The sequence below is a fragment of the Chelonoidis abingdonii genome, chromosome 1, assembly GCF_003597395.2.
Source record: "Chelonoidis abingdonii isolate Lonesome George chromosome 1, CheloAbing_2.0, whole genome shotgun sequence".
In the NCBI taxonomy this organism is placed as follows: domain Eukaryota; kingdom Metazoa; phylum Chordata; order Testudines; family Testudinidae; genus Chelonoidis; species Chelonoidis abingdonii.
This window is the reverse complement of record NC_133769.1, coordinates 7,045,577-7,073,135: the sequence shown is the minus strand read 5'-3', so window position 1 is coordinate 7,073,135 and position 27,559 is coordinate 7,045,577. Positions and strand designations below refer to the sequence as shown.

Sequence of the window (27,559 nt, the reverse complement as noted above, 5' to 3'; positions counted from 1 at the left end):
AGCCTAGCATAAGACTCTGTGGCGTTCTGACACCACTAGACCAGGGCATACACTCAGATTTGTGCAGGCTCAAGTGACAGGGCTGTCCCTAATGTAGTTGCACTATCAAAACCATATGCAATGGCCATACGCAAAGAACTGAAATTGAAGCTTAGGAATCCAGTCCTGTTATTGATTCCCTGCAGACAGACCCTTGCATCCGTGCAGGACCCCATTTATATAATGGGACACCATACTAGCCTCAGGATCTTCCAGTTGCAGTATTAGGACACTTGTCTGTATCCGGTTTGGAAGCAGGAACTGTGGCTTTCTAAAGCTTCTGTGAACTGTTGGCACATTTTGGGCATACTACAAGACTTATCATTCACTTAAATCTTCGCAATAATTGTTTATGTACTGCCCCATCAACAGAACTATTCACTTGCTTAACATTAAGCACGTGCATAAGTGCTTTGCTGGACCAGGGCCAATGTGCTCAGTACATTGCAGGATCAAGCTCTCTGTTGGACCATTCCCATACATAAAGTTGCTCACATGGGCAGATGTCTCTCCGACTGGGGCCCATGGCAGGCAGTGTGGCCTAGTGATCAATGCACTGGACTGAGACTCAAAAGCCTTGGGCTCTATTCGCAGCTCTGTCACTCTGCTGGCTGGCCTTGGGCAAGTCACTTCACTGCTCCTTGCCTCAGTTTCCCCATATCTGAAAGAGGGATAATGAAACTGATCTCCTTTACAATGCACTTTGAAATCTGCTGATGAAAAATGCTATGTGTGAGTTTGGGATTGTTTATTATTATGTTTTTTAACAGTGATTATGCAAATCTGGGCAGTGGGAGCTAGGTAGGAGGTCAACAGAAAAAAAGTGGAAAGGAAATACCAGTGAAAGAAGTTGCTTGCTTCAAAAATCCAACTTCATATTGTACCCTTCTTTCCTTTCCCTTTCTCCTCCCACTCCTTCTTCATGGTATTTTTCCTTTTAGTATCTAATTCTAGTCTTTTATTGTTTTTCTAGGAAAACCTCTTTTTTGTAATGGAATATCTAAATGGAGGAGACCTAATGTTTCATATCCAAAGCTGTCACAAGTTTGACACCGCCAGAGCAATGTAAGATGGTTTAATTGCCTTTTACTTTATAGATCACATACTTAGTGTAATAGGGAGGCAGCGTGACCTAATGGATAAAGCTCAGGGAGACTTAGGTTTTGTTTCTGGCTCTGCCAATGGCCTGCTGTGTTAGCTTGGGCAAGCCAGTTCTCTTCTCTGTGCCTCTGTTTCCTTATCTGTAAAATAGGAGTAATGATACTGAACCTCCTTTGTAAAGCTTCTGGACCTACAGGTGAAAATTACTATATTAGGGCTTGGTATGATTATTGTCATCTGGCCTCAGCCATATACTTTGGGCACTTCCTCTCCCTGTGCCTCTGTTTCCCCTCCCACCATTTCTCTGTCTTGTCTGTGTAACTTGTAAACTTTTCAGGGCAGAGACTTTCTCTTATACTGTGTATGTACAGCACCTAGCACCTTGCAGCCCCAATCTCAGTTGAGGGGTCTAGGTACAACCATAACAAAAGCACAAAGTGTACGTTCCATTTCAAGATCTTCCAGTCAAGCATAGCCTTTCATTCAGCTGATTTTTCCAGTCATGGATCAGCAGGCCCAGTCTGGCTGCTGAAGTAGGTACCTGGACCTTTTCATACAAAGTGTGAATCATTCACTAAAGAACTAAGATGGTGGGGTTACATTGATCCACATCTCCAGGTAATCTACAGAGAAGAAGACTGTAAGGCAATAGTAGAGCTTTTGACAACACACCAGGGCCCTGATTCTGTCCCTTGGTTTGGCCCCTCTATTTGGCTCCAGCCACAAAAGGGCACAGAACAGCTGCTGAGGATTTACCCAGAAAGGAGGGGTTCCCTTGACTCCGCAGGGGTGGCATAAGCAGCCCCAAGCCACCTTCCTTCCCTGTTCCTGGCAAGACACATCTTGGGGCAGGACGAGAATTGGGAGAGGACAGTGCCATTGCTGGAACACTCTGGGCCATGCAGGAGCCCATAGGTGGCTGTTGAAAATTAGAGCAGCCCCTGGGCTGCCCTAAATTGCACTGGAAGCTGGGTAGGCCCTGGTTAGGCCACAATTTTGAGAGCATAAAGGTGGCTTAAAACTCCCCTGCCTCCTCCCCTGCTCTCCCCCCTACCCCACCCCAGATTGTGCCGCACTTTGAATTTCAGATATGGAACCTGATTCTGATCTCACTGCCACTGATGGAAATCAGGAGTAAAACCCCTGAAGTTAGTGGAGTTACAGCAGTGTAAAACTGGAGTAAACGTAAGGCTAATCAGGCCTCTGATTCTCAGTGTCAAATGTCTGGGGACATCTTCTGGCCTTGTAAGTGTGTGGGCAGCTCACACTGAGCCATGTTCAGCCCTGATGTAAATGAACAAACTCCCACTGCAGGGGAAATAAAGCAGCCAGGATTTCCCACTTTGATTGCTGAAAGTCTTTGCAGGCAGGAGAAGACTCTCTCCATACTCTTAGGATATGTCTACACTATAGTTGGGGGTGTAATTTCCAGCTCAGGTAGACATACATGCCCTAGCCTAAAAACAGGATGGTGATGGGGATGGGTGGGGCTGTACTCTGGGCAGCTAGACTCTCCCATCTCCCAAACTGCTGCAGCTACTCTGCTGCTTTTAGGCTCTTGCTCAATCAAATTTAGTATGTGTCCATCTACCTGAGCTGGGAGGTACACTTCTAGTTCCAGTGTAGATGTACCCTTCGAAAAAACCATTGAGCAAAAGGACTACAAAAGAATCCCATAATCTTCAGCCATTCCCAGAAGTTGAAGCTCTTTGGCTTTAGGATGACTGTGTAAGCCACATGCCCCGTTATGCAGAGCTTATGAGACTACCTACTTTGGACAAAAATAGTGTATTATGAAAGAAAAGAGAGTCTCTTGTTTTTGGCACCGAGCAGCAAAAAAGTGGGATGGGGACATGAATCCTGTCAAATCGAATGGCAAAAAGGTAAATGTATATAAAAAGTAAATACGCCAAGGGAGAATTAAAAATGTATTTAGGCACAATTGAAATAGAGGAATTGAAATAGATAAAAGTTTTTTCTAAGTCCTTATACCAGCAAACGATATTGTAAAAGTCAATATTGAATCACCTTAGAAATTAATTTCTATTTAAATAGCAGAGCCTAATTTAAATAAAAGTTTGATTTGTTGGGTTTTCTTTGAAAAAAACCCTGAATGTTGAGGACTGTGCCCCCAGCCTAGGACATTCAAGGTCCGATGAGAGTATGCAGTCGAATCCAGTGGAAATGTGGCCCTAGGATTACATTCACCTCTGGGCAGAGGGGTCCTATTTTGAGGGCTGAAGTGAAACTTAAGTGGCGTATTGGTCCTACACTGGGCCTGTGTGTTGGGGTGAAGTTTCACCCCAATGCAGAAATGTGCTGTGAACAAGGGTCTCTAAAGGACCTTGGTAAAAAATGACTCTACAAAGGACACAAGTAGCCAGATCTGCAGCTGGTGTAAACTGACATGGGGTAAAATTTCCAAAAGCACCTAAGTGGTTTAGGAGCCTAAGTCCCATTTTCAAAAGTGATTTAGGCAGATTTTCAAAGCTGCCTAAAGATGCACACTAGGCACCTAAGAGGATTTTGAAAAGTGCTTAAGCAGGTAAGGGGCCAGTTCTCATTGATTTCCCAAGTGATTTAAATGGCAATTAGAACCAAACCCTTTAGAATATCCCACTCGGAAGCTATCAGCATCTTTAGGTGCCTAAATAATCTGTCCCTCAGAAGCCAAAATCAAAAGTCAGTGGAACTTAGGCTCTTAAGTGCCGAAGTCATGTTTGAAAAAGGGAGTTGGGTCCTAAAATCACTTGGCTGCTTTTGAAGACATTGCTTGTAGTCCTTTGACTGCAGTGGAGTGATGCCAATTTACACCAGCTGCGGATCTGGCCCCAAATGGAGAGTTATTGTGGGGAGACATCAGTTCTGATGCACGATCTTTTTTTTTCCAGGTTCTATGCTGCTGAAATCATTTGTGGTCTGCAATTTCTTCATTCTAAGGGAATAATATACAGGTAGTTTTACACTTTGGAATCTAATATACGGCACAGTTAGGTTTTTTTCTTCAACATATTGATTTTACCTGCTAGTTTGTACTTTGTTCTTCTTACTAATATTGAATTTACAACACACTTTGTTTTTCATCCCATTCACCTATTTTATTTTGGGAGAGAGAGCTTGGAAAAGAGTCAATCTTATGTACCCCTTTGGGGATCCCATCCTACATCCATTGAAGTCAATGCCCATTGTGTATTCCAAAGCCAGTTTGAGATTTTATTGACATTTACAAAGTGCCTTGCACTGAAAGATCCCGAAGACATGATTGCAAAACATGGGCCCAGCCCTTCCAGTACATGTCCATTCAGAACTCCCACTGACTTTGTTAGGAGTTTCGACTACACCAGGAATGCAAGCTTAGACCTTATATATGGAAGGGTCACTTTGCCCTGCCACTGCAATGTAGCCACTTCTAGATTGGAAGACAGCAGCTATATATTAAAAGGAGAAAATATTACAATACTACTGAACTGTTCCAATAGAACTGCAAAGAGATTTTAAATAAACAAAATGTTCTTACCCACTGGGAATTTATCCTGGTCACCAAACAATGATCCTAGTTGATGGGAAAATGACAAGGGATTTTTAATGACTCGATGTAGCTCAAAAGATAGCAGCTCCACTAAAGCAAGACTCCCTAACCCCATTGGTTCAGTAGTGAATCAGATGGAAGTGCCCCCTAATTAATCACCAATGCCACACCTTCTAAATTAAAGGGAATAGTCTCCCCTTAATTTGCATCCATAACTCCAAGTGTAGCTAAATGGAATTACATCCTTGCAGAGAAAAATTACCATTCAGCCTTCTTTTTACTGTATCAATAGGGTTTTCACATCCTTCATGTATAATATGGACAGTGTTGCATATTGGAAAATTTTTCAGAAGGATACTACAGTGCTAAATATGGACTGAGCTCAGTTTTGTTTAATGTAGGGATGTGTTGGAGCAAGATGAGAGTTGCTCCTCTGTGCTGAAAACTCATTCAGAAGAAATGAGGAAATGAATAGAACTGTTCAGGAATTTTTCCTCAAAATTCAATTTTAAAAAAAAAATTGATCACCCTATTAACTGGTTGAAAAACCAGCAAAAATCAGATGGAAGATATTCCGGAGAACAACATTTAAAATTTCTGCACAAAAACTATATTGAAAATTTGAAAATTTTCTAACTTTTAACTAGCTCTTGATATCGGGAATTGGCTTCTGGGAAAGGGGACGTTCAGCTGCCTGCCGTTAGCTAATGTAGAGACTTTGAAGCCCTACCACTTTAGCTGATGACGTTACATTTTCTGTATAAGTGTTGCCTCCACAATGGTACTAACATGATAGTCTAAGCCCTGGTTTACACTGGGGGAGATCGATCTAAGTTATGCAACTTCAGCTACGTGAATAACGTAGCTGAAGTCGACGTACTTAGATTGACTCACCGTGGTGTTTTCACCGCGGTGAGTCAACTGCTGCCGCTCCCTGGTCAACTCTGCCTGTGCCTCTCGTGCCACTGGAGTACAGGAGTCGATGGGAGAGCGCTTGGGAGTCTATTTATCGTGTCTAGACTAGACGCGATAAATCAACCCCCGCTGGATCACTCGCTGCCCGCCAATCCGGTGAGTAGTGTGGAAATACCCTTAGATGTCACTAGAGGAAGCACTGCCAACAATATTTCAGCATGTAAACAGCACAGCTTGCTGTGATTAGAGCTGACTGGAGACTTTTCAACAAAACTTTTTGTTATTGTTGTTGGAAAATGCCAATTTGTTAAGACCGAAATGTTGACAAAACATTAATCAGGCAGGTTTCTGAGGTCCAGGATGAAATTGCTGGTCAAAATGAGAATGAGCAGTAGCCAGGACACCCAACTGGGATGTGGGAGACCTAGTTTGAAACCTCTGCTCCTCCTGACAGGGACTAATGACTTGAACTTGGGTCTCTGACAACCCTAGTGAGTGCCTTTATCACCAGGGTATTCGCTAGCTAATTGGCAGTCAACTGAGATCTTTCTGTTTCATTTTGTTTTCACACAAAAAACCCTGCCAGACATCATGAGCCTGTTCCACACTGGAACCTCAAAATGTTTTGCAAAACGGAATTCTTGTTTTCCATCAGTTCTACTCAGGACATATGTATGAATCTTGAGGGTGTTGTTGGGTGTTTTCTGAATTATTTTTCAAAAGTAGTTTAATGAATACGTTATTTATTCATTTTTTCATCTGAATTTATGTCATTATTATTAAGAATGTCTGGACCCCTCTTAATTTCCAAGATCTGACACATTATAAGGAAATATTGGGGTGCAAACACCAAGGACACAAAACTGGATTTACGATGGACAAACTGTGGGTCTATTGCACAAACTATAGGGCTAATTCTCAACTACACAAAGGCTACTGTACACCACTCCAGCAGTGTAAGAGGGCCTTAAAGTGAATGTAAATGTAAATTACACTCCTTTAAATGCCACTTCACATTCCGAGAGCAGTGCAAAGTGCCTCAGGCCCAGCCTGTTTTAATGATTTAATGGGTCTGATTCTCATTTACATTAAGGTCACTTTACAGTGACTTTATATTTACACCCTTTTAAAAGTCCCTTTACATAACTCAGGCCTTGTTTACACTTAAAGCACTGAAACTTTCTTTGCTCAGGAGTGTGAAAAAATACCTCCCTGAGCGATGCAAGTTTCAGCGCTGTAAAGTGGCAGTGTAGATAGCGCTCCAGCGCTGGGAGCTACTCGCCTTGTGGAGCTGGTTTTATTGCAGCGCTGGGAGAGCTCTCGCTCAGCGCTGGAGCCGTGACTACACAACCACATTAAAGCACTGCCATGGCAGCGCTTTAACCTCGGTTCTGTAGACATACTCTAGAGAAGCCTAAAGTGGCCTCAGGATAAATGAGGATCAGACCCAACGCCAGGGTTTCATTAATGTAAACTAACCTTGCCAGCAATCAGTAAATACTTGAGCTGGTTGGAAAACAAATTTTCTATCCTGTGAAAAATTGTGAGCTTTTGGGGGGAAAATTGTTCAAAATTGGGACCAAAAGCCAAACTTTTACATTTTTCATGGTTTCATTTTGTTTCAGCGAATTTGAAACACTTTGTTTTACTTTTGACCCTTTGCATTTATTTATTTTTATAAAGTCACGTTTCCAAATGAAAAACCAAATCTTTTCCTCCAGAAACTATTGAGAGGAGAGGATTCAACATTTTCTAAATGTTTTCCCCCATTTTTTCTAAATAAAATTGAATCAAAATTGACATAATTTAACATACAAAAAAGTCGGTTTTGTGTAAACAGTGTTTTCTGATGGAGGAGGGTTATGATGAAAGTTTTTTTGCCCAGCTCTAGTAAATATCCAGGGTTGATTCCCTCCTTTGCACCTTGTGTAGTCAAATACCCCTCTGCCAAATGGAGGTCAAATCCTAGCAGTCTGATTTGCCTTCTCTTAGCACAGGTGTAAATGACTAGACAAGGTATGGGGAATCAGGCTGCCAGTTTTGTGTGTATATAACAAACAGGGATTACATTTAATTCCTAAATAAAAGGGCATGGGAACAATAAGGGGTGGAAAGGGCTATTAAAATCAGTCTTGTGGCTCATGTTCCCTATGACGACAATCGCTGGCATTCAGAGTACTGACTGAACGCGTGGGAACTAGACTGAACTAGTTCTTTATAGGACAATTGACCTTCCAGTGCTCTGGTAAAAATTAGTTGTTAAATTATTACCTTACAAAATGAGGACGCAAGCAGATCATTGAAAGAAAATTAGAAAATTCTCAGACGCAACAATGTTTACTGAAAGCAAAATCAGTTTATTTAAAGGTTAGTCATGAAGTGTAAACACGGTAACAGAAATTACAACTGAATGACTTGTTTACAAACAACCTGCCCATTAAAACAAAAGATTTGACTCACATAATTCTTCTTATTCGTTATTAGTATTCTTACGGGAGCCGTTTATATAATCTCTATTAACCAATGACGGTGATTACCTCAATACGAGAGCAATATCACTGACATTAAGCTAAGAAGACGCTATCCGGCATCTGAATATGTCTTATTTTTATTTTATTCCACCCCTTTGGTGCTTTTGAGAATTTTACTGAAACTTCTTAGTAGAGCTGGATGAAAAACATGAGGGAGGAGGATGTGAGTTTACAGAATATCAGTAATTTTTGGGAGAAATTTCAATACCAAAAAAATGTTGGCCAAAAAGCAAAACATTTTGGCTGCAATACAAAATATTTTGATTTGGAAATGCTGCCCTGATGACTCATGTGAGTTGTAGTTCAGGTAGCATATGCTCCCATTCTCCTCTACAGGCATTTTCCCGGATCCGACTACATCTCCCCTCTACATTTTAATAAACAGCCCGAGTTTTAATTGGCTGAAGTATGTTCAACGTTTGTCCCTTGAGCCTATAAAACTGTGGCTGATCAGTAATGGAGATGGGAGCAATTAATACTGTTCTTTGTTTCCATCTGTCAGACAAAACATCACAGAATGGGATTAATCTCTTTTGTATAACAGAAATAAAGTCAGTGAAGTTGGGAATGATGACAACATGAATATCTGCCACTTGGAGAGTGAACACAACTGTTGCCTCTGTATTTCTTCTTGATCAATGTCTCGCCTTCTATCCTGGCGGCAGGAGACTATAATCCTGTGACAATGTTTTCTTCTCTTGATATTATGGTCCTTATTTTTAAAGATTGGTACTTTGTCTGGGATTTTCAATGGTGCCTCAGCTGAATGGGATTTGAATGCCTAACTCCCTTTTCTTTCCTTCAATAAACCCCAGTCTTTAATAGGAGTCCAACGCCGCTCATGGTTGACTACTCAGATAGAGTGCTCTCAATTTTCAGAAGCAACTAAGGCCATGTCTACCCTAACACTCATGATGGCAAAATTGATGTCACTTGGGGGTGTGAAAAAACTCATCCCTGATGACATAAATGTTGCCAGCATAAGTGGTAGTGTGCACACGTGCTCTGTCAGCAGGAGAAGTTCTCCCACTGATATAGCTACCACCACTTACTGGGGGGTGGTTTAATTATGGTGATGGAAGAGCTTTCTCCCCTCAGCATTGAGCAGCTACGTGAGAGACCTTACAGTGGCACAGCTGCAAGGTCTGTAGTGTGTGGAGATATATCTATCTTATAGAACTGGAAGGGACCTTGAAAGGTCATCAAGTCCAGTCCCCTGCCTTCACACCAAGTACTGTCCCTAACAGATTTTTGCCCCAGATCCCTAGATGGTCCCCTCAAGGATTGAATGCACAACCCTGGGTTTAGCAGGCCAATGCTCAAATCACTGAGCTATCCCTTTCCATAGCCTAAGCAATTTTGGTTGCCTTTATTTTTGGGCTGCTCAATTTGAAACAGGTTCTGATTTTCAGAAGGCTCTGGGTAGCCACCCACTGGAAGTCAGGCCCTTTCAAGGTGCCTCAAGTGGGGTGCCCAAAATTATAAGTCACTTCTATACGCAGTGTTGTTGTAGCCATGTTGGTCCGATGATATTACAGAGACAAGATGGGTGAGGTAACATCTTTTATTGGACCAGCTTTTTTGGTGGGAGAGACAAACTTTCATGCTTCTCCAGAGCTCTTCTTCAGGTCTGGGAAATGTACTCGGAATGTCACAGCTCAATATTCAGGGTGGAATAGATTGCATAAGTAAGCACATATTTCAAGGGACCATTCAAGGCTAAGTGGCTAAGTCACATGCTTAAGGGCCTGCTGGCGCATGTGAATACAGAAGAATGTGCTCTTTAGAAAACCACGTTGAAAATTGGTCCCTGTGACTTAATCACTATTTTATCAGCCGTAACTTGAAGTTTAGGTCAGCTCTGGAGACTAACCCAGAAAAAGCAGCAGAGTCCTGTGGCACCTTATAGACTAACAGAAGTTTTGGAGCAGTTCATGGAGTTTACGCGACCCCCGAGCATGCTCCAAAACTTCTGTTAGTCTATAAGGTACCACAGGACCCTTTACTGCTTTTACAGATCCAGACTAACACGGCTACCCCTCTGATACTTAACCCAGAAGAAGCCATCACCCCATTTCTCCTTTCAGGCGTCGTTCCTGTGTGGGCACCTCTTTGTTCTGTGTTGATGTGTGTGATTCATTGGCTGGTTTGCTTTTTATTTCTCTCCAAGCTCTCGGCTCCCTGCAGCAGCCTGCAGAGTCTGCAACCTCAGAGGAGAGCTTTGCAGTAGTGTGTGAAGGACTTATGTAAATACTTCAGCTTCAGCTAGTGGAGCCCTGGGAGGGAAAATATGATGGATGTTTTACTTATGTTCTGGGGTACTCCCAGCCATTGCAAAGCCAGCCCGGCTGCAGCTTCCCTGCAATTGTTTTTTGGGCTAGCTAGATCAAAGCTATCTCTGAGGTATCTCCATGTGCTGCAGCACACATGCATCTCTAAATGCAGTGTAGACATACCCCTTGAGGCTAGCACCGGAATTTGATTTGGGGACAGGACCTGTGTGGAAGTATATTTTGGCCTTTGTCTCAGCCTCCATGAATTCCTAATGTCCTCCCCTGTCCCCGGGAACAGAGCTGCTTATACTGCTATTTAACATGGATGTTGCAGGGCTGCCAAATGAGAAAGAACGTGTGAAAAAAACCCTCCTCCTTTTTGTAGCCTGGCTCAGCAGCCAGGTAAAAACTACAGCCCATGTGCTTCCCTGAGTGCAAGGTGTGCATCTTCCTTGTGTGCCCTGGGGGTCAACGCAGCCCAAAGAGGGCAGGGTGAGGCTGTGTTCTTGCCCCTCCTACACAGGCAATTCCATTCTTGGAGCTGCTGAGCAGGCTGGACAACTCCATGCTGCTCCCCGTTAATCTTCACACAACCCCCTTCCAAGGCATGGGAGGTACAGTAACTATTTATAAGCCCATATGACAGGTGAGGAAATGAGAGTAGAGTAGATAGGGTGAACGCACCGAGCTGGCTGTAGAGATTGCTGGGGTCAGGATGGAGACCTTGACCTCCCTCTTGAGTTCTCAAATCACCAAATCTTGCCACTGTCCCATTGCAAGAACACGTTGTGTACTATTACGTATGCGCTGACGCCGCTGGATAACATTTCCATAGGAGATGTTTACTTTGCTCTTCTCTTGCAGAGATTTGAAGCTGGATAACGTTCTGTTAGACAAGGACGGGCATATCAAAATTGCTGACTTCGGGATGTGTAAGGAGAACATGTTTGAAGATGCAAAGACAAGCACTTTCTGTGGAACCCCTGATTACATTGCTCCCGAGGTAGATATGACCTGAACTTAAGTCAAATCTGTTCTCAGTCCGACCTGCATGAAGCCCATCAATGTCAATGAGATTGCATGGTTGTTACTGAAAGCATAATTTAGCCCAGGGGTTGCATCATTTTCTTTGAGGAAACAGACAATGATTAATCACTTGCAGGGCTGCGTGAAAAGTATATAAAAAGAAGCCCCCCATCAGCTCTCCACACCCCGCTCCCAGGGCCTCCCACCCACCAGCAGCCCTGCCAGTCAGTGCCTCTCCCTCCCTCCCTGCACCTCCCAATCAGCTGTTTTGTAGCGTGCAGGAGGCTCTGGGGAGGAGGAGTGAGGGCATGGTAGGGTCAGGGGAGAGCACGGGAAGGGTTGGAGTGGGGTAGGGCCTGTGGCAGAGCCAGGGGTTGAGCAGTGAGCACCCCCGGCACATTGGAAAGTTGGTACCTGTAGCTCCAGCCCTGGAGTCGATGCCTGTATAGGGTGACCAGACAGCAAATGTGAAAAATGTGAACAGGGGATGGGGGGTAATAGGAGCCTATATAAGAAAAAGACTCAAAAATCAGGACTGTCCCTATAAAATAGGGACATCTGGTCACCTACTATACAAGGAGTCTCATATTAACTTCCGAAGAGCTGCAAGTGGCTCCTGAGTCACAGATTGGCCTGGTATATAAGGTTCTTGCGAATGGTTCCCCTAGTTAGAAACTGGATTTCAGTTTGGCTTGTTGTCCCTTTATTGCTCTCTGTGAACAAAGGCGCTGACTCCATGGGTGGCTGAATCAAGAAATGAGATCTGATCTGTGGTTAAAGGAAATTCATTTCAGGCAGTAGCTGTTTATAAAGGCAGGTCATTCAATCAGGCGACAGAAATGCCATGTGATTAAAGTGACCCGTCGCAAAACTCAATAGAATATCCTGAATAGTTGATTGAATACTTCCTAATTTCAATGGGATTTAAGCCCATGCTTAAAGTCAAGCATGGATTGAAAGGGCTTTCCGAAATAGGGGTGGACTAACACATGCTTTAGTGCTTCCTGAATCAGGGTCTTTGCTGAGTAGTAGTGTTAACGTGACTGGGCCCTAAATAAGGCACAGTACAAGCTTATGTGAATCACAACTGTTTTTTCATACAAATATATAGGGATTCTCACTTATACCAGTGACAATCTGAAGTCAGTAGGCCCAGTTCTCTCTTATAGTCCCATCAAGGGGGCAGAAACAGCCCCTGGGAAATACCCGAGTATAAGTAGCCACCTTGTCCTATGTACGGTGCATGACATGGGCAGTAAGGGGATATCAGAGGAGTGGTCACTGTGCTTTCACTGTTTTCAGTTGCCTTTGGTTCCTAGATGGGACTGGGGAAAGTTTAACATTACTTACCCCGAGGCTGCTCTAAAGTGTATCAGGCTGGGATAAAGGGAGACACAAAGGTGGCTTAAAAGTCCCCTCCGTTCCTGCTCTCCTCCTTGTCCTCTTCTCTTTCACCAGGATGCATCAGCTAATGAGCTGTGCATAGAGACCAGAATCCGGTCTTTGTGTGCCCTGACTGATGTAGCCTGGTACAGGAGTGCTGGAAGCTCTCTAGAAGTGGCGGGGGAGCACCAGTACCCAAACCATGACCCTGCCCCCTTCTCCGCCTTTTCCCCTGAGGCCCCACCCCACTCTGCCTCTTCCCCCTGAGGCCACGCTCCACTCCTTCCTCTGAGGCCCCACCCTCACTCTGCCCCTTCCCCTGAGGCCCTGTCCTTCTTCCACCTCTTCTCCCAAGGCCCTACCCCTACAATGCCTCTTCCTCCTGCCTTCACCCTGTTCCAGCATGCCTGGCCTTGTGGTTGATCTATCTGGGTGCAGACTCCAGCTGAAAGCAGACACAGATCTTACTGGGGAGAGACTTCGACTAATTTAGCAGCAAGCCAAATGTTTCTCAGGAAGGAAGAGAACCCAAGAGCCCTCAATGCATCATGCCTGGCATCGCTCTGAAATCCATTTCTTTGCCTTTCAAGATCCCGTTCCCCGAGTATAGTGTTTTCATGATGGATATCGGTGCTTGCCAGATGGATTTTAAAGACTTTGTTTTCCCCCACGCTGTATTTCATCAGTCTTTTACTGCACTCTGGGGACCTGATTCTGATCCCAGCGGTAGCCGTGAAATTCAGGAGCCATTCTGTTGAAGTCATTGGAACAACGCCAGCTTGACATCAGTGGGCGTGAGATCACAATCAAGTCCCCGGTGGCTTTTATTCAGCTTCAGCATTCTTTTAAAGGAATCTTTTTCTGATCCTAAACCAGAGCCACGGTCTCCAAGAGATAATCCATTATCTGCGATTTCACTTAATGCAAGCTGGAGAGGCCAGGAGCTTTTATCACGGCACCATCATTTATTTTAGAACTTCAGCCAGTGCACAGAAAAACTGAAAGAACTGGTGGAGCTGATTAATCATCTTTACAGCCAAGTAACAGACTTTTTCCAGCATTTCAGCACTGCTGCCTATTCCAGTTATAATTGTTTGTATTGCAGTGGTGCCTGGAGTTTCTAACTGAGACTGGGGCCACATTATGCTGTGTGCTGCACTTACCTAGTTATAAAGAGCTTACAAGCTAAGTAGAAAAGGCCGATGGAGGGTGGGAAGAGAAACAGACACAAAGGTAAAGTGACATGCCCAAGGTCACATAGCAGGTCAGTAGCAGAGCCAGGAATAGCACCCAGGTATCCTGACTCCCACACCAGTGCCCTGTTCCCCAGACCACACTGCTTCAGCCATCAGCGGCTGTGTCTGCACTTATAAGAATAATTGTGTTCTGTGGTGTTAATCATCTCCACAGTTAGCCATTTATAGCTACAACAACTCTAGCATATGGGGTCAGATTGTAATCAGCTCCTGTGCTGAAGAGCATAGGGGAGGAGCTGCAGTGAACTTCCCCTCCATTTCTTGAGCCCCTTAATATGGGCAAGTTACAGCGGGCAGTAACTGTCTGAAAAAGGGATGAAAGGGGAGAGGTGAGGGCTAGGCCAGGGCCCTAGAGGGACCCCTCTGAAAAGTGATGTCGTTTCCTCAGAGCACCCGGGAAGAATTCTGGCTGACTCTCCCAGAGTTCCTTGCAGGGGGCAGCTCCGGGATGGCCACTGCAGACTGCATGTACAGTTGCATTTGAGGCTCAACCCAGCAATCTGACTGGTAAAATGCCCATTGATTTATCATGTCTCTATCCCGCTTCTGGCATTGGAATGCTGTCATGTTGCCCTATCTCACTGACCTCAGTGTGAGATTTACCTTCGTAAAGTCTACAGAATAGAGCCCTTACAAGTCAAACAGTGAATGCCAACAAGCCCACACCTGTGTCTTTTGCCACCTGCCAAATGGCTCACACACTCAAGGGCATTCTAACTAGGCCTTGCTCACTCACAACTGGGCATGGGGTTATATTCTTCTTGCTCTGGCTTGTCCCGAGAAAAGGGTCATTTTTGGGCTCCATTCAATCACCCAGATTCTGGCTACAGGGGAGTTACTCCAGATGTAAATGAGAGCAGAACTGGACCAATCATATCACAGTAGGTTTGCCGGGCCAAATTCTGCTCTCAGTTACATCGTTGTAAACTCATTGCCTTCAATATAGCCATGTGATTGCCAGTGACATGAAGCTTAGTTTATCCACTATTAATAGCTGATTGACATTCCCTCTGTGCTGTCCCATTCCTTTCCTGGGTAACTTAGAGCAGTGCATCTCAAACTGTTGTACTGGTGACCCCTTTCACACAGCAAGCTTCTGAGTGCAGCCCCCCTTATAAATTAAAAACACTTTTTTATATATTTAACACCATTATAAATGCTGGAGGCCAAGCGGGGTTTGGGCTGGAGGCAGGACCGGTGCAAACATTTAGGCGACCTAGGCGGTCGCCTAGGTTGCTGGTATTTGGGGGGGCACCATTTTCCTCAGCAGCGACCGCAGCAGCCGGATCTTCAGCCGCCCCGGTCGCCGCCGGCATTTAGGTGGAGGGAGCTGGGGCAGGGGAGCACAGGGAGGGCCGCCTGCAGCAAGTGTGTGGAGGGGGAGCACGCTGGGGAACTCCCCCCTAGTTCACCCCTGCCCCGCCTCCTCCCTGAGTACGCCGTGACCACTTCACTTCTCCTGCCTCCCAGGCTTGTGCCGCCAATCAGCATAGGCGCCGCAAGCCTGGGAAGTGGGAGAAGTGAAGCGGCCACAGCATGCTTGGGGTGTTCGTGCACAGAGCAGGGGTGAGCTGGGGTGGGGGCAGGGGTGCCTCAGAGCGGAGGGTGGGGAGCTTCCGGAAGGGGGATGCCTCAGGGCAGAAGGGGGGAGCTGCCGCAGGGGGGGTGCCTCAGGATGGGGGCACGGGGGGAGAGGGCGCAAGGTGGAAGTTTCGCCTAGGGCGCAAAACATCCTTGCACCAGCCCTGGGTGGAGGCTGACAGCTTGCATCCCCCCATGTAATAACCTCGCGATCCCCTGAGGGGTCCCAACCCCCAGTTTGAGAATCCCTGATTTAGGGTGATTCCACCACAACAGAGGATAGCTTGTAAAATTACAACTGGGGTCTAGTGAACACATTAAAGATCCCATGTAGCTGCTTACAGCAAACCTTACAAGACACCACACTCGACTATTACGGGATGATTTTTGCACCTCCTGCTGTGGAAATTGGACCCTGTTTGAACAGGGATTTGTGAACCAAGAAATTTCCAAGTCATCGTTGCAAACAAGCTATCAGAGGCATTCTCTTCTGTGGATCAAAACTCTATCCAGTACAGCTATAAACTGTGGAGTGAAATGAAACCCTTGTTAAATTAAGGTTCAGCTAACAGAGTCTTTATGCATTGGTGTAGGGCTGAAGTACGGCTAGTGCATGGATAGGCAACTTTCTGGCCAGTTGCATGTTAACGTAATTAGAAAAAAGAACAGGAGTACTTGTGGCACCTTAAAGACTAACAAAATTTATTGTAGCATAAGCTTTCTAAGGTGCCACAAGTACTCCTATTCTTTTTGCGGATACAGACTAACACGGCTACTCTGAAACCTGTAATTAAAAAAGAAACCTAACAAAACTCTGTAAAAATGACTTGATGATTGTGGACACTTGAGCACATTATTTTATTTTTAAACTTTATTCTGGCGATTTTGATTTTAATTTCTCAAAATGTCAGATGCTATGGGACCACGCTGAAGACCACAGGTTTAAACTTGTTCACCTGGTGAACCACATCCTAACAACTAGGCCAGACTAGTTTCTCTGACCTATTGCACCACCTTTACGTAGATATTTCCTAGCATGGGGGAATCTCCACCCAGCATAGAGCCTGCAGAGTTGCTTCCTGTTACTCCTTCCCTGCAGACCCTAGTGCTGGGGGAAGGAGGTGTCAGGATGGGCAAGAGAACTGGCAGGACACAAAGTCAGCTGACATATGGTCCTTAAGGAATAACACACTGGTGCATTTTAGAGCAGCCCCATGACTGCTCTAAACTGATCCAATGCAAGGGGAAAGACTCAGGCTATCGGAGCAGAATAACAAGTTCCCTACTAGCCAACATGCACATACATTTTGCTTCACCCACTATTAACTGGATGTAACAGAGAAGTAGGTCCATAATCTATTGGTTACCTCTCCCCCACAAACAATGTGTGATTAGCATACTGCCACCCCTCCCAGTAAAGAGCCTATTCACAATTGCACAACATCCCTGTGGGAATTACAGCAATTACATTACATGCAGCTAGGCTGGCTCCTTCCTTCTTATCTTTAGCTGCTTCCCCAGCCCTCAGGGCTTTTCTTTATAATGAAGACCATGGATGCCTGTAGAAGAGGTTAGTAACTAGGTGGGGCTAACATCATATGACCTGCTCTCTGTGGGCTACCAGAAAGTGATTCACAGACCACACTCTGAGGAACACTGGTATAGACTACTAGTCAGTTCCAAATTCAGTTCTTTAAAATGCAGCTCTGATTAATTAAATAAGCCCCACAATGCACCTCACAAACTGGGTTTTTCTTTAAACGATGGAACTCACAAGTCTGAGTTGATTTTTCTTTTTCTGATGAATTTTGCAAAAGAATCTAGGTCTGGCACTACTTCTCATGTTGCAACTCAACGATTTAGCTCCGTGTTTGTAAGCAGAAAACCAGCAGAGTTTATAATGTAACTTTAGCACACCTTTAACTGCTAGCCATGTGTCTATTTTTCCTGCAGCAAATTGCACTAGTCTTCTACTGTTGCAGGAAAGCAAACTGCGTAGTAAAATTATACTTGCTATTTACAGCTTTTCAGGCATAGATTTCAAAGGTGGGTACATATTGTTATTATCCCTGGTTTTTATAACTAAGGAAACTGAGGCACAGATAGATTAAGTGATTTGCCCAAGGTCACACAGTAGCTTGTTGACAAACCCCGGCCTTCTGACCCACAGGCTGGTTCCCCTTTCACTTGATGATGACCATGATGATGCCAGTTAATTGCTTTCTCCAAATCCTCGGCTGCATCCCAGCTCTAGGTGCAACTTGTGGAAAAGGCATGGGTCAAAAGGGTCTTTACATCGCCTTTCTGTCCCTGATTCCATTAATGGCCAAGGATCAGTTATAGAAGCCTCAGGAAAGTCCCTGACTTATACCCAGCAGGGTATGGCCCAAAGGGAGGGTTCAGGAAGCCTAGGGTTGCTGTGATTTAGAGCTGCCCTGACCCCACACTGGCAACTGTGAGGAAGATTTCTCCAGTAAGTCTATGCCATCTGGAGGTTGCTGAGGAAAATCGTCCAATTGCTGTTTAAAATAGCATCATGCCTGTTTCGCTCTGCCTCAGCAGCACAAAGTAGCTGTAGAGGGATCCAAGTCTGCCACTAATGGACACCATCGAGAGGACAGGCTATTAATGTCAAATATTTTGTGTCTGCCTTTCTCACTCTCTGCCAATTTCCCTCTGACATAGATTTTGTTGGGACAGAAATACAACACTGCAGTTGACTGGTGGTCCTTTGGTGTCCTCCTGTATGAGATGCTGATTGGCCAGTCTCCTTTCCATGGCCAAGATGAAGAGGAGCTTTTCCAGTCCATCCGCATGGATAATCCATTCTACCCTCGCTGGCTCAGTAAGGATGCAAAAGACATCCTAGTGAAGGTAAGAAGACACAGCACTTCCACTTTTACAGGTCAAATACTTTTTGACAAATGCTAACATCTCTCTTTGATTTTTGCATCTTCTCACTGGTGTGCAGAGAAATGGGCTTAGTACTATGGTGAGAAATAATCGCATAGAATCATAGAATATTAGGCTTGGAAGAGACCTCAGGAGGTCATTTAGTCCAACCGCCTGCTCAAAGCAGGACCAACACCAACTAAATCATCCCAGCCAGGGCTTTGTCAAGCCTGACCTTAAAAACCTCTAAGGATGGAGATTCCACTACCTCCCTAGGTAACCCTTTCCAGTGCTTCACCACCCTCCTAGTGAAAGAGTGTTTCCTAATAGCCAACCTAAATCTCCCCCACTGCAACCTGAGACTATTGCTTCTTGTTGTCATCTGCCACCATCCTCTTTGGAACCCTCCTTCAGGTAGCTGAAGGCTGCTATCAAATCCTCCCTCACTCTTCTCTTCTGCAGACAAAAAAAGGCCAGTTCCCTCAGTCTCTCCTCATAAGTCATGTGCCCCAGACCCCTAATCATTTTCATTGCCTTCTACTGGACTCTCACCAAATTGTCCCCATCCTTTCTATAGTGGGGGGACCAAACCCTGGACACACAATTATATACAGTGTTTTGTCCGAGGATCTCAGAGCACAATGGGCCTGATCCCAGGCCCCCTGAATCTTAAGGCCTACATTGATCTCCACATCGTCTTCATCCCCCACCTTGTTCTCTCATGTCTCAAATTAATCTTTCTGGTTTGGACTCGGGGGAAGGACCCTGTTATTTATGTGTCAATAAATGCTCCATCAATAATAATAACAACGGAGAAAGAGGATCCTCTGTTCTATGTATGTACAGAACCTAGGACAGCAGGACTCGGGCTTCTAGAAACCACCATAATAAGAGTAATAAACAATAATGAAGTACAAACATGCTTGCTCAAACAATGCACAACGTGTGAGACAGAGATTATGGAGGCCTGGCTAGGTGTCTCTTTGGTGCATACGATGCCGTCGGTCTGCACAAGCAGACTGAGCTTCTGTTAGCTTTATTTAATGTAGAATCAGAAATAAAGATCATCCTTATTGCTAAACACTAAACTCCCTTGCTGAGAAAGAGACAATTAACCTGGTTGTTGGCCACTTCCCATTAGCACTGAATTTATATAGTTATATATGTTGTAATATTTAGCTCCATTAGCATAAGCACTTAATTTAGCAGAGAGGACTCTGCATAGCTGAATTATAGCTGTGCAATCAATCTCCTTTGGTCTATTTCAACACTGCGGCCAGGTTATGATTTGCTGGTGCACAACCGAAGACTCCATTCTTTTCAAATACGAGTAGCTGGGATTTCCTTCCACTTGATTCTTCGGTGGCTACCTTTGGCCCAAGACCTTATTGCTTATTAGTTGTTGAGCAGCGGCTGTGTGGTTGCTTGCTAAGGAGCATGCACATAAAAGTCGTGGTCCTGCCCCAGATAAAAGGCCAGATTTTCAAAAGACCTCAGCACCTACAACTGGGGGGCCGGGTTGCCAAAAGAGCTCAGCAGCCAGCTTCTTGTGTCGAGAACAATGGGAGCTGTTGGGTGCTGAGCGCTTTGGAAAATGTGGCCACTAGCGCTGGGCAGGAAATGGTGTTCCTGTCCTGCAAAAGTTTCCAAGATTTAAAAAGAAACTGTCCTGTTCAGAGACCCATGCGCTGTAGCCAAGGTGGAGGGACCCAGGTTTGAGTCAGGGAGAGATGGGTCTTGAACTTAGGTTACCCATATCTCAACAGATTCTGTAGTCACTGATCTTTTTGGATGTTGGGAGGTGACAGTCTTTCTCTCTATCTCTCTATCCAGAAATTCCATCCTGGACCTAAGCAACCTTTCCCCATGAAAGTTTAATTAAACCTGATATGTCCTTATCTCTCTAATACCTTGGGTCCAGCACGTCTACCACAACACTGCCCACCTACAGAAAGTCTTGTTTTTGTCCAGTTGGCATTTTCTAGTGAAAACGCATTTTGTCAAAACATTCCTGACCCACTCTACATGCCATTTCGTTTAGGGGCCTGCAGGAGAGCTCAGCTCTGTTGAAAATCTGTGTCATAGACAACTGTCTTCTTCTAGGGCTAGAAGAGTTTTCTATCTTTTCAGTTGATCTTGATAAACAAAGGAACCTGTGGCCATGGTGGGGTGGTGGAAGCTTCCTAATGGTAGGGGGCCCTGGGGGCCCGAACCACGGCCCCACCCCCTGCATCGCCCCTTCCCCCTGAGCCTTTGCCCCCATGCCGCTCCTTCCCCTGAGGCCCCACCCCTTTCCCCCATTGCTCATCCTTACGGCTGGTAATAAGAGGGAGGGCATAGCCCCCGTTGTTACCGTGTCCCTAGGCCAAGGTGTTATGGTAAAAGTGCCGACAGAAGGGAAGACACCACACAGATGCAAGGAGTGACTTTTAAGTAGCTTTCCCACATCATAGCAACCTTTCTGGTTCAGAGAGCCCCACAAAACGCAAGACCAGATGACTGGAATGCTTGGTAAAAATGAAGGTGGGGAGTATTCCAGCCTTCAAGGCCTAATTTTTCCAACACTGATCCCTCAGATTTATCTACAAAATATTCATCCTCACACAGGTAATCGTACAGGCATTTGGGCAGGCAAACAGGTGCAGTAATTGTGCATCTAAGCACCTATTTTGTACACACAATTCACCATTTACTTGTGCACCAGCATGTTTTGAGGGCACATAGCTTAATGGCTGACATTGAAAAACTGGTCTCAAATATCAAACTGAAATAATGAGAACAGGACAAGGTGATTCAGCTTCCCGCTTGGCATGTGAGGCTAGGAATCAGCACCCCTTTGCCTGCAAGATTCACGTTTTCACTGAATAAAGAGGTACCGTGGGTGACACCTACCCTGTTGTGTGCTAGTCAGACGGTGCTATCTACAGAAAAGTAAAGTGCTCTGCTCTCTGCTAACTTCCAGCTTTTCGTGAGAGAACCGGAGAGGCGGCTCGGAGCAAAGGGGAACATCCGCCAGCATGCCTTTTTCCAGGAGATAAATTGGGAGGTTTTAGAAGAGCGGGCGATGGAGCCACCATTCAAACCCAGAGTGGTAAGGACTATTCTTAGGTCCCTCAGATCTAAACGCTTTTCTTACCACATTCTTTTGCTCTTGAACTGTGCGTTCGCCCCAGTGGTGTAACCAGCATAGAATATTTGGGTGGACTCTGACTTCGGGTGGGTGGGCAATTATGAAAGGGTTGGGAGGGCAGCAGGGATGGGGGCCCTGCCTCTCCCCACCCCATGCAGCTGGCCTTGCGGGGGGTGAATGGATGGACCCTCTGCCTAGGTGCTCGCCAGGGCCCTGGGCACACACCAAGCTCTGGGAGGAGATACTGCTCTCCAGCATGCATGGCTCCCAGCTCTCTTCCAGGTGCCACAGCCCCACGCAGGGGCCCGGCTCCCCCAGGCAGTGGGCCTATCTTTTTTGAAAGATCTCCTCTACAGCCACCGCCCGCCCACTTGTTCGCCCTTCTCCCAATGGTGGATTAGCCATTGGGCCAACCCAGAGCCCCGGAAAAATGGGTGCTCCCACATCCCCACCCACTCTGCCTGCCTGGTGTTCCTGCTGGAGATCGGGGTGGGTGCGCGGGGGCTTGCTCCACTCTGCCTGCCCCACCAGTGCTCCAGCTGGGGAATGGGCTTGGGGTATGGGGGCTTTCTCTGCTCCACCCAACCGGCCCTGGCAGAAGCGCCAAGTGGGCAGAGCGGAGCAAGCCCCCGCACCCTGACCCCACTCCCCAGCTGGAGCATTGGGCAGGCAGAACGGGGCAAGCACTGGGACCAGAGCACAGCCAGGGCTGGGGGGTGGGCCTGGATGCTGGACCCAGGCCCACCTGTGGCTATGCCACTGGTTCTCCATACCAGCACTGAAGCAGGCACCAACAGCCAATCAGAACAGCCTGCCTGGAGAGCACCAGCAGAATTCAGGCCAACACTTTCAAATGTAGTCGCCTCTGGTCAGACACACAAGCTCCGGGGTCTAATGTCAGGGACCTCAACCCACAGTTTGGAACCTTGGGCCTTGTTTTTAGTTGTATTGATTTCCTACCTGCAGCACTCATTGACTTCATGTGGCGTTGTGGGAACTCTTCGCTTCTGCAAATCAGTCCCTGATCCCTCAGTGTGGATTGACTTTGGACTCACAGAATGGACAATGTTGGCCTTAGGTTAAGTGCCTTACTATATACTGAAGCATCTAATCATGGACATCCAAATATGAAAATGCTGAACCTAACTTCTGGTACCCCATGCAGTGTTTAATTTCTACCAGGCCTCGCCAACGGCTGAGCCCAGGCACCTATAGGCTTGGCAGTTCATAGCCCTGGCACCTCTGGGCTTGCTGCATCAGTCATGAATGTAAAAAAAACTATTTGAGGCCCAGCACCTAATCGCTTGAGCCCCAGCACATCTTTCATTACAAATTAAGCACTGGCACCATGGGGTTTTCCTTCATCAGGACACTCAGAATTAAGGTACAAAACCAAATCAAACCATCAGCTTCTCTGTGAAATCTGGAGAACATTGATGTCAATAATAGCAAGAGCATTCATACAGTACGTACAACACAGCATTTATGTAGAGCCTTTTACCTTTAAAGTCCCTGCCAAACACAGGTTAATTCGCCTTCACAGACTGATACATAAGCCTAATTATCCCTGTTTTACAGAAAGAGAAACCAATTCTCTAATGTCTCTACATGGTAGAATTCACCGGGGTCACACTGTTGCCCATATAATCTGTACTCCCATGGACAGTACTTAGATATCATGGTGATAGGTAGTCGATTGACACCAAAGTACTGGATACTTTGATACTACATTGATACCAAAGTAACCAATCCCAGGATGATGGATACTTAGGCCTGGTCTACACTTAAAAATAGATCGAACTAACTGCATCGCTCAGGACTGTGAAAAATTTTACACGCTGAGCACCATAGTTAGGTCGACCTAACCCCTAGTGTAGACGTGGCTAGACAAATGGAAGGATTCTTCTGTTGAGCTAACTACCATCTCTTGCATTGGTGGATTAACTACATCAACGCAAAAACTCTTCCATCAATGTAGGAAGTGTCTACACTACAGTGCTACAGTGTAGACATGCCCTTAGATACCAAAGACATGGGTGCCTTAAATATACCATTCGATTAGATTTAGATAAATGGCAAATGCTGTGAAATGAAACAACCGATTTTTTTTCTTTCTTTTCTTCTTCCTTCTTGAAGAAATCTGCAAGTGACTGTAGCAACTTTGACAAGGAGTTTCTCAATGAAAAACCTAGATTGTCGTGTGCAGACAGAGCACTGATTAACAGCATGGACCAGAACATGTTCAGCAACTTTTCATTTGTGAACCCTAAAATGGAGAGGATGTTATCCTGAGATCTGCCCTCCCCAGCACCTTCCTTGCTAAAGGAATTATGTGAATTGATTTGAGTAACACTTCTGTCAACTGAAAACCAAGAATGGTTCATTTGGACGAGGATCTGAACAGAAGCACGCACCAGTGAAAGCTGATACTGTGTTTGTGGGTTTCCACCTGATTGTATCTTGTAGCAGATGCCAAACGTACTTCACTAATGACCAACTCTCTTTCTGGTCTCTCTTGGTCTCACTTTTTTTTCTGGATGCTCTTGAATTTGAAGGCAGTAGAAAAGGAGTAGGTACAAAATCCTGTTCGCCTTATTCACACACACAGCCAGTGGGACTTCTCGTGTGAGTAAGACAACCGCATTTTGGCCCTAGCGGCTCATCTCAGATTTGCTACTCCAGTGTCCAGTCCTGACGTTCTTATTGAGGCAAAACTTTAATTGAGTAAAGGATTGTGTATTCAAGAATTGGACCTCCTAGAAGACTACCTTTCCAGTTGGGTCTCTTTTCAGCCCCCACCTGTGCACCTGTATGTCCACCTATGTGCACTTGGCGAAGACAAACACCGGCCTGCATTCTTTAAAAACACCTTTGTCTATGCAAGAGTTAGCATTTGCCCTCACAAAAAAGCCTTGCGACAGATGGGCTTTGCGGGTGCAAATTCCAACCCTTGCATGCACATAATTGTTAGATTTGCCTAGGTGTGCAGGCAGGGATTTACACTTGCACAGACTGGGGACATTTTGACTTGATCTTCAAACCACAGACTAAACATCACACTCTAGGTCAATGCACTGAGGCTCAGCTCTGAGCTTTATTCATCGCACCTGCATTGTATGGCTGGGTCTGTGCTTCAAGCTGGGGGTGTGATTCGCAGCTCGAGGAGACGTACCCACGCTCGCTCTGCTTGAGCTAATGCGCTAAACTTAGAGCACAGCTGTGGAACCACAAGCAGTGTGAAGATCAAGTTGCCCCAAGTTTATGCGTAGCATCTCAGCCATGTACATACTCAGGAAGGCCATCCCTAGGGTGACCAGATGTCCCAGTTTTATAGGGACAGTCCTGATTTTGGGGTCTTTTTCTTTTATAGGCTCCTATTACCCCCCACCCCGTCCCGATTTTTCATACTTGCTGTCTGGTCACCCGAGCCACCCTGCCCCCCGCCCCCCTCCCCCCCGGCAGTCACTCACCGCACTGCATCTACACTCCATTTTTAGCCCGCCAGCTCCATCAGAGCTAGTGTGGGTGTGTCTCCTTGCATGTGAATCGTACCCCCAGCTCCAAAGGTAGATGTACCCTATGGGTGTTCATTCACACAGGACTCTCTAAATCAGGGCTTCTCAGGACAAATTTTTTGGTGGCCTCAGAGTGCGGCCACCAACTCTTCCTAAAATGCTTAGTTAGCTTTAAGAAAAACAATTAAATGTGCACATATGCATGTCCATATCATTATAATTTATTTATTGCTAGCTAGTGAGTCTGTTGTGAAAAGTGATATTAACCTACAAATATCACTTTTCACAGCAGACTTACTCAGCCCTGCCGAAGCCTGGGGAGAAATTAAGCCCTGGATAAGGGGCTAGGGGAAGCAGATCCTGAAGCCCCACCACCAGCCCACCACCCCAGGACTGAAGTCCAAAGCCTGATCCTATCACCCTTGGGAAGGTGGGGACCTCACTGGCTGTCTGCTCATCCAGCATTGTGCCCCAGGTGTCTCCAGAGGGGGGCAGGGCCCAACCCCTGCTGACAGCCCCAGCAACCAACACCAAGCTAGTGCATCCAGGAGAGGGAGGAGCTGTTACTCCCCTGCACACACACACACAGCCCAGGGGCTGTGGCTGCAAGTTTGGGAAATGCTGCTCTAAATTCCTAGATTTTGCATCAGGGCAAAATCTGAGTTGAGACTCTTAGAATATCAGGGTTGGAAGGAACCTCTGGAGGTCATCTAGTCTAACCCCCCTGCTCAAAGCAGAGCCAATCCCCAGATGGATTTTTGCTCCAGAACCCTAAATGACCTCATCAAGGATTGAGCTCACAACTCTAGGTTTAGCAGGCCAATGCTCAAACCACTGAGCTATCCCTCCACCTAATACTTGGTCAGGACTATGAAGAGACTCTCCCCAAAACATTATTTCAGGATTTCAAGATTGGACCTCCAGTCATTGCCATGCAGGTATTAACTTGACAGATAGTATTCAGTACTTTCAAAGACTGAACAACTTAATACTGCTCCAAATGATGCTGCCCCTGCCCTTTGGTATTCAGCAGGGACCTGAATCAAGGTACAGAACTGCACACAACACTCTAAAGATGAGACAATACATTGCGTGGTACGGCAATTATTTTCTCTCAACTGTTGATAACAAGTTGCTGACCTATTATGTTCTGTTTCGAGCAAAAAAAATATTGTAGCAGTAATGAGATTTTCGTGGAAATCCTTTACAATAAATGTACGCTATCTTCTGAGATTTGTAAAACCATCATCCTATTTATTCAGTTGCTGTTCAAGAGATAGAAATTGAAAGATCTAATGCCTCCAAGCTACTACTTTTCACTGATAGTCTTATGGAAATATTTAGCCTGGTTATCATGTCAAAGCAGAAATAAAGAGCCAGATTCTCTGCTCTGTGTAGCTCTGTTGACTTCAGTGTTGGTTTATTCCAGCTGAGGATCTGTATGAATATTGAGAGACTTCCAAGGGCAATGAAATGTTAGTGACTCATTACAATTAAAACTGTGTTAGGCTTTCTACCTACGTTGTGGATATCAGTGTCAGAGGCCACGGTCCCATGTGAGGGAATGGACACTCAGCATAATAGAGTGATGGGCAGCAGTATGAAAATCTAAGGCAGAAACGAAAACCATTGTGCAGTTAAAATAATATCCCAGTAATGTGAGTCCCCTGCCTCTTGAAAAGTTGCTGTTTGTGCTGTATGAAATGTAGACAAAATCTGTGCACACTTTTTGCCGCTAGTGATCATGTTTAATTAGAACCGTTAACATGAATTTTTAAAATGTCAGTGCTGTTTGTACAGTTTAATAAAACGTTGGGTATGACGGGCGAGTGAGTGTAAATGTGATTAAAGGGGAGCAAAGAAAAGAGCCGCTCCGAAAAGCCATTAAAATTGTGATGGGCGCGTTGCTGTGTGTTCTTCAGGGCCATTTCAACCAGGTGATAAGGAACCAAAGTCAGGACGCATTTGGATATTAAAAACTGTGCTATGGACTAACTTCTATTTCTGCACAAGAGCAACTGTAAAACCAAAATGTGCCCTTTCGTAGGAGCATGCCCCTCCTGCTGATGTCAGTAACAGGATTTGTTTGTGCATTGTGGGGCCAGATCTTCAGCAGGTGTATCTCAGTTTGAAGTCGATGGAGCTATACCAGTTTATACCAGCTGAGCATCAGGCCTTTAGTATCTAAGAATGAAAAACGATATTATAAGAACGAAAAGGAGATCAAAGTAAAGAGCCAAATTCTCCTCTTAGTGACAAAAGGGGTTGCATGGGAATAACAGAGATGTATAATATCCACCACAGTGTTCCAAATATGCTTACAGGGGCCTAAATTTAGACACCCAGTGCGTTATTTTAAAAAGCACTCAGCGTTGGCTTAAACTTAAC

At 45.4% G+C, this 27,559-nt stretch overlaps 1 protein-coding gene across 2 annotated transcripts in view; it reads left to right on the top strand.

Moving 5' to 3' along the window:
- The window catches only part of PRKCQ (protein kinase C theta), a 99,013-nt gene extending 72,013 nt beyond the window's left edge, over nt 1-27,000 (top strand). Inside the window, exons 15-20 of one of the 2 annotated variants that reach the window (XM_032773572.2) lie at nt 1,013-1,104; nt 4,032-4,094; nt 11,253-11,391; nt 18,320-18,508; nt 21,489-21,617; nt 23,793-27,000. In XM_032773572.2, coding sequence (XP_032629463.1) covers nt 1,013-1,104; nt 4,032-4,094; nt 11,253-11,391; nt 18,320-18,508; nt 21,489-21,617; nt 23,793-23,948 — 768 coding nt within the window. In that variant the 3' untranslated portion in view covers nt 23,949-27,000. The remainder of the gene's footprint in view (nt 1-1,012; nt 1,105-4,031; nt 4,095-11,252; nt 11,392-18,319; nt 18,509-21,488; nt 21,618-23,792) is intronic. The other variant, XM_032773573.2, reaches the window with a different exon arrangement.
- The last annotated feature ends 559 nt before the right edge of the window (nt 27,001-27,559 follow it).